The sequence below is a fragment of the Octodon degus genome, unplaced genomic scaffold, assembly GCF_000260255.1.
Source record: "Octodon degus isolate 3935 unplaced genomic scaffold, OctDeg1.0 scaffold00164, whole genome shotgun sequence".
Taxonomy (NCBI): domain Eukaryota; kingdom Metazoa; phylum Chordata; class Mammalia; order Rodentia; family Octodontidae; genus Octodon; species Octodon degus.
In genome coordinates this window covers 3,244,634-3,256,092 of record NW_004524740.1, presented here as the reverse complement: position 1 = coordinate 3,256,092, position 11,459 = coordinate 3,244,634, and the positions used below count along the sequence as shown (strand labels likewise).

At 37.0% G+C, this 11,459-nt stretch overlaps 1 protein-coding gene across 7 annotated transcripts in view; it reads right to left on the bottom strand.

Moving 5' to 3' along the window:
* Bcas3 (BCAS3, microtubule associated cell migration factor) overlaps nt 1–11,459 on the bottom strand; it is a 633,943-nt gene that overhangs the window by 558,767 nt on the left and 63,717 nt on the right. For all 7 annotated transcript variants that reach the window (XM_023703174.1, XM_004643019.2, XM_004643020.2 and 4 more), the window contains exon 6: nt 9,776–9,857. In XM_023703174.1, coding sequence (XP_023558942.1) covers nt 9,776–9,857 — 82 coding nt within the window. The remainder of the gene's footprint in view (nt 1–9,775; nt 9,858–11,459) is intronic.

Genomic DNA, 11,459 nt, shown 5'->3' with positions numbered 1-11,459 from the left:
AAGAATCAAGAAAAAAAAAAAAAAAAAAGGAAAGGAAATAGCAGCAACAGAAATTAATGAAAGCACAAAGTGGAAAGAAAGACTACAAATGACAGGTCATCCAGTTACAAAACATCCAAAGAGCTAAATTACATACAGAAGGGAAAATTTTAAATCTGCTCTGTAAAAGAAACAAAAAGACAGGCTACCTACTAGAAAAAGATAGTAGTAGAAAACTGATAAAAGACTACACTTCAAAATGCACAAAAAACTTTGTTGTGCTGTTCTTTGGAAGGTGCTGGAGACCGAACTGGGGGGTCTCGTGCATGGTAGGCACATGCTCTACTATGAACTATACCCCCAGCCCAACAAACAACTCTAAAACTCAACAATAAGAAAACCACCCACGTGCAAAATGGCCAAAAAACCTGACAGTCAGATCCCTGAAGAATAAGTATCAAATAAGCATATGAAAATGGCTCTCTGAAACCACCACAGGGACAGATGACCAACTCCTGGGCCCTTAATCTGTTACTCATTAAAAGTATGATTTGTTTTTGTCCTGAAGCAGCTGTGGGGACCTAAAAGCCATTTTTGTTAAATAGCAGTGATCTTCATTTTAGAAAACTTTAAGTCAAATATTCTTGGCTCTGCATATAGGCAAGTTAGTCATTTAGAGAGGGTCTATCTACAAGGTGGCAAAACAAAGTGGATCAGCCCTAAGTTTATGTAGCCTATCTCACTTCATGACTAAGGCCAACAGGACAAGAGATGTACAGGGACTTTCGGCTATGCCCAGAAGTCTCCACTGCCCTAAACTGCTCACCCTGGATTCCAGAACAGCCTCACAGACTGAGGCTGCCCCAAGCAGAAACAACAGCACATGAGGAACAAATGCACCCCACTTCCCCCCGCCGCCAAAAAAAAAGGGCCGGGGAGATGGCTCAGTGGAATAAGTGCTTCCCTGGCAAGCACAAGGGCCTGAGTTCAATCCCTGGTTCCATCAAAAAAATGAAAATAAAAGACCAAGTACCCCCTCCGAACCCAAAGGACTTCACTCAAGAGCCACTTTCCAAAAGCTGAACTGATTTAATGATCAAGCTGCCTCTCGCCCACCTCAATGGAAGTACATATAACCTGGTCTGGTTCTTTTTGGATCAGGCCCATCTGAACCATGGCGAGCCCCTCCAGCTACCGAGGCTGGGATGGTTTTCATTCCCCCTTATTTTCTAACTCTGACTAATAACTATGCCTAGGCCTCACACTGACTCAGCCAAAAATGCTTTTATCGTTGACAGTGCTTCATGTACCCTCACCTCTCTATGCTTCTGGTCGGATGTATTTATGTCACTATGATTTCTTTCAAAAATTAAAAATAAATGTATAGTGCTGGCCCTGCCCCCAGGGCACGCTGAAACAGCAATTGAGACTGGGTGTGGTGACCGCACCTGTAATCCCAGCGCTTGGGAGGCTGAAAACAGGAGAATCACGAATCTGATCTATGCAGTGAGACCCTGCACACTCTGAACCAAATACATAAATACATACATACATACATAAATGTGTGTGCATATATATATATATATATATATATATATATATATATCCATCCTAGGGGCAATACAGGGAATAGAACTGAGTACCTTCACACTGAGTTATGTATACTCCCAGCCTTTTAAATATTATTTTTACTTTGAGATAGAGTTTTGTAAAATTGCCATGTTACAAAGCCTGGGCTCAAACTTGGGATTCTCCTGCCTCCGCCTCACAGAGTTCTGGGATTACAGGCTTCTGTCACCATATCTGGCTATCGCAATGTTTTATGCCTAGAGTTTTAAAAACTTCCTATCATATTTTTTAGAGTAACTATGTTACATATATCAACTTTAAATTCCTTTTTTAAAAAAATTCTGAGTAAGTCAGAAATTTTGGGGATAATACTATAATTCTTTTCACAAGGAATAAACTTTTGGGTTGTTTCCAGTTTTGCTCTTCTGGATAAACTGCTCTAAATATTAGGTGTATTTATTTCTCCTTGGTCAGTATTTAGAGGTGGAACTGTTGAATCTTGTGTGTGTTCAACTTTATAAGATAATGGCAGATTGCATTCCAGTATCACTTCAACATTGTGTATGCCCACCAGCAATGTTTGTTTCCCCAGTGAGTAATAGTGTTTAGCACCTTTACGTATACATGTTTGCCACATTTATATCTAGAAGGGTCTTTTGAAATCTTTTGGTCATATTTAATAGAGTGCTCTGCTTTATTCAATTGTAAGAGTTTTGAAGATGTGAGCTTAATCTCGTCAACGTGGCAGCCTAGGGTGTATCACAAGGGCAGGACTGGGGATTGTGTGTGGCAGCCAGCCCCTTCTCCCAGTCCTCACCCTGATCCCTGATCCCCAGCTGCCATGAGGTGGGCACCATTCCTTTCCACATTCTTCTGCCATGTTTTTTTTGGCTTGGAGCCAGCTGACCATGGACTGCAATCTCTGAAACCCTGAGCCAAAATGCATGTCTTCTCCTTTAAATTGTGTATGTGGGGAATTTCTTCCCATAGTTAAAAAGTGACCAGTAAAGTATAAATTCTAGAAGACATTCTTTGCCAGGCATATGTAAAATATATAAAAATATTTGGACCTTCCTATGGTCACCTTTAAGAGAGCTTTGACGAACAAAAGTTTTAATTTTGATGCAGTTCTATTTGAGGTCTTTATTTTCATTCAGTTCAACATATTTCTTTGGTTTCTTTATGTTTACTGTCTTGATCCACAGTTAATATAGGACATTATTTGGTATTTTGGGGGGGATAGATTTTTCTGGTATGTTCCTCTTATTCACTTCTAAATGCAGTTCAGTCACTGCACATCTTCTCCAGGCATTTGGCGTTGCCTGCGTTCTGGTGTCTGACCACTCGGATAGCTGTGCAGTGGTGCCCCATTATTTTAATTTGCAGGGTTGTGATATACGCTGTGGAACACTTTTTGGAACGGGATGGGATCTGATGAGGGCCCCCGAAAACAAGATGGGAGCCTCAGCTCACTCCCAGAGCAGGTCCTTTATTGTTGGCACAAGCTTCACACTTTAGGTAACCATTAACCCTCTCTCTCTGCAGATCTGCATATTCAAAGAATTTCAAGCAAAAGGAATGAATGTTACATAGTATTTCATTTCTGGCTTCTTTCACTGAGCATAGCATTTCAAGGGCTCATGTTGTGCCATGTATTGGAATTTTGTTTTGTTTGTGGTCAAATAACATTCCACTGTATGGATATACTATATTTTATCAGCTCATAGACATTCATGTTATTTCTACTTCACTGTTGCATATAATGCTGCTATAAAAACTCTCAACAGGAGAGTTTTTGTATGTTTTTGAAATGGATGTATGTTTTTATTTCTCTTAACTTCATACCCAGGAACAGAATGCTTAACATTTTAAAGACCTGCCAAGCTGGTTCTCAAGGCACAACACTAACTTTAATCTTCCGTGGACCAGATATGAAGTTTTCAACTATCCTCATCTTCCCAGCATTTGTTTTTATTTCTGTTGAATATGTAACCACACTGGTAGATATGGAGTTGACAAGCAGATTTTTTTTTTTTTTTTTTTTTTGGTAGTACAATGGAGAGGCTCTGATTTTTTTCTTTTTCTTTTTGTTCACTTGACAATGGTGCTGGAGATGAAACCCAGGGCACGTACAGTACTTTACCACTGAGCTGTGCCCCCAGCCAAGGGCTTTGTCTTTCAATCATGGTAATGATTACACAACTGTATCCATCTGTCAATTATCAAATAGTATATTTAAAATTCAGAAATTTTAGCTGGGAGCGGTTGTACACACCTACAATCACAGTACTCCAGGGGACTGAGGCAGGAGAAGCGTGAGTGTGAGCCCAGCCTGGGCAACTCAAGTGACTTCTAGAGAACCTGACTCACAATAAAATTAAAGAGGCGGGGGAGTTGGGATATAGCTCGGTGGGCTAAGCCCCTACCTAGCAAGTGCAAGGATCTGGCTTTGGTCCCCTGTACCACACATGCTATGCTGGCCCTGAAACCCTGCGCATGCAAAAACTAGGCATAGTAGCACATGCCTGCAATCTCAGCGCTGGGAAGGTTGAGACAGGAGGATCACTACAAGTCCAAGCTGCATAGCAAGATCCTGTACCAAATAAATAAATAAATAAGGGGCTAGGGAGATGGCTCAGTGGAATGAGCACTTCCCTGGCAAGCGCAAGGGCCTGAATTTAATCCCCAGTTCCGCCAAAAAAAAAAAAAAAAAAAAAAAAGTACACAGTAAGTAAATTAATAAATAGAAAGATTCTTTAAAAAAGAGCTGGGGATGCAGTCAGAGAACAGGCTGTGAGTTCAATAATCCATATTGTGAGAGACGGCATAATAAGAGAGGGGGTAAGATGGAAAAAAGGAAAGAAGGAGAAGAGAATAAGAGAAGAGAGACTTTTACTACATGTAAAGTATTTTTGAATAAAGCTGAATCTTGGGGGCCGGGGAGATGGCTCAGTAGAATAAGCACTTCCCTGGCAAACTCGAGGATCTGAATTCAATCCCCAGTTCCGGGGGGGGGGGGGGGGGAGGCTGAATCTTAATTACTTAATTTATTACTTTACAAATTTTGAATTTTCACTTTCATATCTAAAAATCTGTTATCATAAATGAACATACACTTCCACGACCACAGAGTTTTCCATCCACTAAGACACTGGTATTCTTCTCCACAGTTGTACAGTAGAAGTATTTAAGCTATAATGATAATAATCAGCATCTCCATTACAAGTCTGTTTATTTGGGTCAGAATCATTCAGCTCCCATGTAATTTAGTTGCATCATGTTACACCTTTTTTCTAAATCTGATTTGAGATATCTTATGTACTCTCATTAGTTTATTCAAAGTTACATAAAAGCGAATCAACAAAGTTGATTTAATTAAAAGCAAACAAAACTTAGACTTTTATCTTTATCCCAACAGCTTAAATTGTAAATTCATAGTGTAGAAGTGGTTTAATACATTGGTGCCAAGTTAACACTTTTCTTTTAACAATTAAGGTCTCCAGATACAATTAACACACTGAGATAATCAACAGGCCACAATGAAAAAATTAAAAATAAATTAAATTTTAAATTGTCTAAGAAATACACAACTGTGTAGCTCCTACCATAAGAGAAACAACCCAGAAACACCTTGGTTGGCACAAGTGTTTCCTGTAGTTATGAAAAATCAGATTCATGGGGAACTGCAAGGCCAAGGTTGAGTGAGATTCACAGCCCAAATTTCAGCTCCAGCACATGTCAGCTGTGTGCCAGTCACGTCCTCTCTTTCGGCCCCAAGTCTCCTCACTTGGAGGTCAGGATAATGGTACGTGACTTGCAGAAGTGTGAAGACAACATATAATCAACTGAGAATGTCATCTTTTTCAGATAACAAGCCCTACAATTCACATAATTTATAAATTTCCTTCCTCTCATTTCTGTTCAGTATACTTCCTCTCTATAGCCCACACAGGAAAAGTCCCTAATTAAAGGGTTTAGATACACGATTTGTCAAAACCAACATCACAACATTGCCAAAAACTGAAAAAGCAGTGCCTCAAAAGCAGAGACTAGAAACCCATCCTCTGACAAAAACAACAAATTTTGAGATCAACATATGCCCAAATTACAATTTACCCAAACTACAATACTTGGCAAAATATAAAAATCTAATCACTAGCAGAAAAGACTCAATGATAAAGACTAAGTATAATGAAAGAAATACATGATGTAAACTGAGAAGGAATTAGAGCAGAAAACATTAAGGAAGCCCTAAATCTTATACTTTAGCTATTTAAAATGTCAATAAGCCTGTTTTCTCTTCTTTGCAATACATTCATGATGACAGTAAACAAATGTCAGTTGGCCTACTTTTGAAAGTTTGCTGCTGTTTGAGCTGAACAGACTGGTGTGTGCATGCGTGCATGCATGCGTCTGTCTGTCTGTCTGTCTATGTGTCTCTATGTTTTATAGGACTCAAAAAAGTACAGCAAGCACTTCTAGAGAGTTGTAATAAATCCTGAATTCATAGAAAATCAAGTATTTCTCTGGCTATGGTAAAAAGAAAAAAACCACAATTGCATTGTCTGAAGAATGAAATATACACTTGTACCTTTAAAAATGCTGGGCATCAACATGTAAAAACGTACTATAAGAATTTCCCCCCAAAAAAAACAAATTATGACTAATAAATTAAAAACTCTTAATTTGTTCTGTCCATGTTTGTTTCACAAACAGTAACTAGTCATTCATATATAAAAGAAAAAGACAGAAAGAAAGACAGAAAAAAAGAAAAAGACAGGCAAACGACTACTTCTGTCTGCATAGGCAGACTGTGTAGCAAATGACAAGCAACATAAAACTGTTGGCCACTGGCATTCCCAAACGGGAAGAAAAGGCAATCTAAAGCTTTTTAACTTAGGGCTGGAGATGTAGTTTGGCAGTACAATGCCTGCCTGGCAAGTACAAGGTCCTGAGTTTGGTTCCCAATACCAAAAAAAAAAAAAAAAAAAAGATACTAAATACAGCCTTATGAGTACTATCATTTTGGTCAGGGAAATAGCTCAGTGGCGCAGTAGATACAGCTCACACTGCCTGCCTGGCAAATGCAAGGTCCTAAGTTCGAGTCCCAGCTTTTAAAAAACTCAGTTTAAACTTTTTTATTTTTTTTTCCTATACCTTTGTTCACCTCCCACCATTTTTATTATTTTCTTAACACTGTAGATGACAAATTGTGAATTCTTTATATAACACAGTTGAAAACAATAGGAACTTTCAAGCAGTAAGTGACATTAAAACAGTAAAGAGAAAATAAACCAAGTTGTTGCTCAGCATTGTGAGATGAGTGCCAGCAACCTGGGCCATAAGTACTTCAGAAATCCCATCCTCAGAGACCCCTTCTATGGTCAGAATGAAAGCAATGGACTTAAACGAATTTGTACACACCTTGCATCGAACCATGCATAATGCTGCTATATTCACTTATTACTGCTAACAGTTCATAGATTCTGCTGTCTTCTAAACCCATCATCATAAGACCAAAGAATAAAGATAATTTTTCAACATTCTAACATTTATATGTTTCACTTCTTTTTCTTGCCTTATTTAAATGGCAAGGACCTGCAGTCAAAGACCTCCCAGCAAGAAAGCCTTGTAGGTAGCACCATTAAGTATATGATGTTGTCTACAGATTTTTTTCATGGACAATCTTTACCATAATCAGGATATTTCTTCCTATCTGTAGATTACAAAACCTTTTATAAGGGGCTATGAAATTTTATCAAAGCTGTTTTTCTACTTCAATTGTGATTATCATACACATTTGTTTCATTCTATTACACTGATTTTCAAACATTAACCATCCTTGTATTTCTGGAATAAATTTCACTCAAAGTGATGAGAAATTCATTTTACATTCAATGGATTTTAGCGACTAACATTATATATAAGTTGTACTAAGGAATAAAGCGAGAAAAGAGGAGTGTACAGGGGGACAAAGGTGTCAGGTATGAGAAACTGAGGATAAGAAAAACATGACAGCCAAAAAAAATGTATTCAACAGAAGAGAAACACTGAAACTATCTCCCAAAGAGTAAGTTTTTCATTTTTTTAATTAACTAGTACAAGAGATGTAACACTCAAATAGTAGGAGTTACAGAAAGAGAAAAAAAGAAAAGCTAGGGGAAAAATTCATGAACAACATGAACTGAAAACATTTTCTCAAAGGCATTTAATTTGCATTTCCACTTTGACAACAAATGAATCAAGACACAACACTGCCAACTTTCAGAATATGAAGAACAAAGGCAACAGTCTATGCACTCCCAGAAAGAATAACAAGCTACATACAAAGAAAAAGATGTCAAAATGTCTTCAGACTCTCCCACATAATACCTTAATTCTAAACTAAAATCATTAAAAACAAGTAGTTGTTATCCAGGCCAAATTATCAATCAAGAGTTAAGGAATAATGACACCTTCAGACAGGCAAGATCTGCCACATGCTTCTTCAGAACTTCTTCCACCAAAAAGAAGGAATAAAGCACAATGGGAGAAAGAGCAGTGGGATATTACTGTTTTCTATTATAAATTTTATGGGATCAGTTTTATTTATTACATTTAATAAAAGTAAATCTAAAAAATATACCAAATATGATAAAAGCTACATACGATTAATGTTTAAGTCATAACATTTATCCATGTAAAATGATACATTAAACAATTTTATGTAAGCATATTACATGTAGAAATCTAATAAATACAAAAGCAAATTAAAGACACTTTCATTTAAAATTATACTAGCAATATTAACTTTTCATGGTTTGATACTTTCATGGAGCATTTTTGCCAAAAGTAGAAGCTGAACATTAATAAAAACGATAAAAGCCTGCCTCTGTGCATTATATACAAAAGAAACAAAGCAGAGTCCTCTAATAGTAAAGTTCTTGATGCTAGCCCTCCAAAAATAAAGCTGGTTATTGTGAAAACTTTATCAGAAGGTCTAGAACCTTCTTTTTCACCAAGAATTTTTCACCAAATTACAAATACAACTGAAATCAGGTGGTGCAGAAAGAGCTGAAGCAAAGGGGGTATGCATACCTGCAAGGGTGAGGGGAAGGGGAGGGAGAGAGAAGAGAGACAGAGAGAGATAGACAGACAGACAGGCTGAAATCTCTTATGTGTCAAAAAATAGCAAAGGAGAAATAAAGTTGCAGGATATTGTTGTCTTTTTATCCCTATCCTTCCCATTTCATTTAAACTGATTTAATCACTAAATTAATCCCTAAAATTACTTATGCACAATCACACTGTCCTAAGTTTTAGTAAATATTGTTCTCACCAATTTAGAGAATTAACTGCTGTAAATCTTAGACGATTTTCCACATTAGGATAATCTTCTAAAATATAATAGAATTAAAATTCTATTATCTATAAAAGATATTTTAATATCTTTTTTAAAAGATTTTAAGGTACTCAAATGTGATTAATATGATTATATTTTTGGTGCATATGTAAAATATTCTTGGCTAAACACATGCAAATTAATGAGAAAACATTAGCTTTTCATAGTTCAAAAGTATGGAATCATTTAGACATCTGAATAGCAGATTTAACATACACATGCATTAGGATTTCTCTGCACAAATACAAAGCACACATACTATTTAAACACAACATTAAGAAGTATTCAGCCTTAGAACAGATTTGTAAGGTTAACAGCCCCAAGCACACTTCTGACATAGCGGAAGACACAGACAGCAGTCACCTACAACCACGATAATAGTGAAAACCAAGCTCTCCGAGTCAGTGAGTCTCACTGAGACGAAGAGCAAAGCATGTGAACGGACACTTGAGGAATACCCAGAGAAGAAAGCCAAGCCAGAGGCACAATAAAGGCGGCACAGTCAGAAAGAAGGGATCTTGGAAGAACGATGCCATGAAAACCAAGAGAGAAGAGGGCTTCGAGAAAGAGCTAGCAAAAGTAGAGGCTACACTGAGATCAAAGAGGACAGAGATAAATCAAAACCACAGCAGAAAGTGAATAGCCATATTGAATTGGTTAAGATTACCTATTTCCATCTCAACTGACAGAACTAAGAGTTTATCTTGGGGGGAGGAGGGAAAGGGGAATGGACACTTAAGAGAAAAACAGACTTCAGTTATCATTCTAGTGTCTGTAGTCCACGACAACAAAAGAAACTCTGAATGATTTGGGTTTTTTTTTTCCTCCAGGGCTTTCTTTACTCACCAAACTGTGGAGTAGGTAAGATTCTAGCTGCTCGAATTGGGCCATGTCGAACAGAGAAGAGCTCCTGTGCTTCCCCACTGATCTGCATACAAGAAGACAGAAAAAAATTCAGTAAAGTAGAATGTAGGTCACAATACTGTTAGAGGAAAACAAGATCACCTAAATTTTATCATATTTTGCCTTAAAAATACATATGGACCCAGACACCCACATTCATTTTAGTTTACCATACACATCAAGTATATTCACAGCTTAAATTATCAAGTGTCTGTAGAAAAGTAACAGCCCATATTGTATTTGAACTGGAAAAATACAGACTGTCCCAGAAGTCTATTAATTCTCATTTTACTAACCATAGAAATCTGTACAATTCCTGCATGACTGCTTTCCACTCTAGAGTGAAGTAGCTAGGATACTATTCTGGAAATTACAACTTAAATACCATAGCAATTTTTACCAGTTACTGAAACTGTTTTCTGGAATGATGTTTTAGCTTTGAGTAAATTATTTAACTCTATGAACCTATATTCTTTTTCAATTACAAAATAAGGAAAACCTGGTAAAATGACCTCTAAGATACCTCTAAGCTCAATATTCTGAGAATAAAAAGTTATATGTAAGCAAATTCAAATGTCAATTTTTACTATACACAAAAATCAAATGCTACATGAATGTCCATTCCTTTTGAGTGATATCAGATTTCTCAGATACAAAGAATACAGTATTCTATTAATCCAAATGGTAAAAGGAGGTATGCTAATATGTATCCAGTGTGAAAACACTGCTTTTCAACTAATGACAGATATTCTGAGCAGAGTACATTAAAGAACATTCTTGCTGGCATACTGTAAGTGGTCATTTGGTTCTAAATAATTTTCATAATTATAGCATTTTATGGAGTATATAATAGCAAACAAAGTGGCATATATTATAAAACTAGTTCTAAATACTCAAGAACTTTGTATTACACACAATAAACTTACAAGTTCAATAGAAAAAATACTTTAGTATTTTAATAGGCTTGTCCAATAAGTGGTTTAACAGATCAAAAATATATACAGTATTAAAAACCTACAAATCTTCCAATATTAATCTATACATGTGCAGAGGTAGCTTTTAGAGTACTTTTTAAGATTTTTCAGCTTTTATCTCAATTTAGAAGCTTCAAACTGTGAAGTTTTTTCTCTCTTATAAATATTCATTTTGCGTGCGATAATTATTATAAATTCTTGCCTCAATCAGCAAAACCTTGTACGGCACACGGGACGCAAAGCATGTGTGGGTTGGCTGCAAGGGTCAACCGTGCAACAACAGCACCCCCTACCACCGACAAGCTGCCCAAAAGCTGCAAGCTCAGCGCAGCCATCTAGGTGGAGGATGGACTCTAAAACTTCCCTTGTGACTTTTCATTTTCAAAAATTAAACTCATCACCCTGATATACCGCAGCTCTTACGTCTGCCTTTTATTACCACAGAATTGAATTTGAAATGAAGACCTTATTAAATGGCTGCTTTGTTCAATTTTCCACTTCACATACTATCAGAAAGTTAATTTACACTATCCTTGATTTTTAAGCATAAATATAATAAAGTGTGATACAGGGGGCCTGGCCCTAGCTCAGGCCTTTAAGTGGCTGCTTCCACAAAGCTGTCAGCCTCAGGTTGCTGGAGTTCGAACCTCACA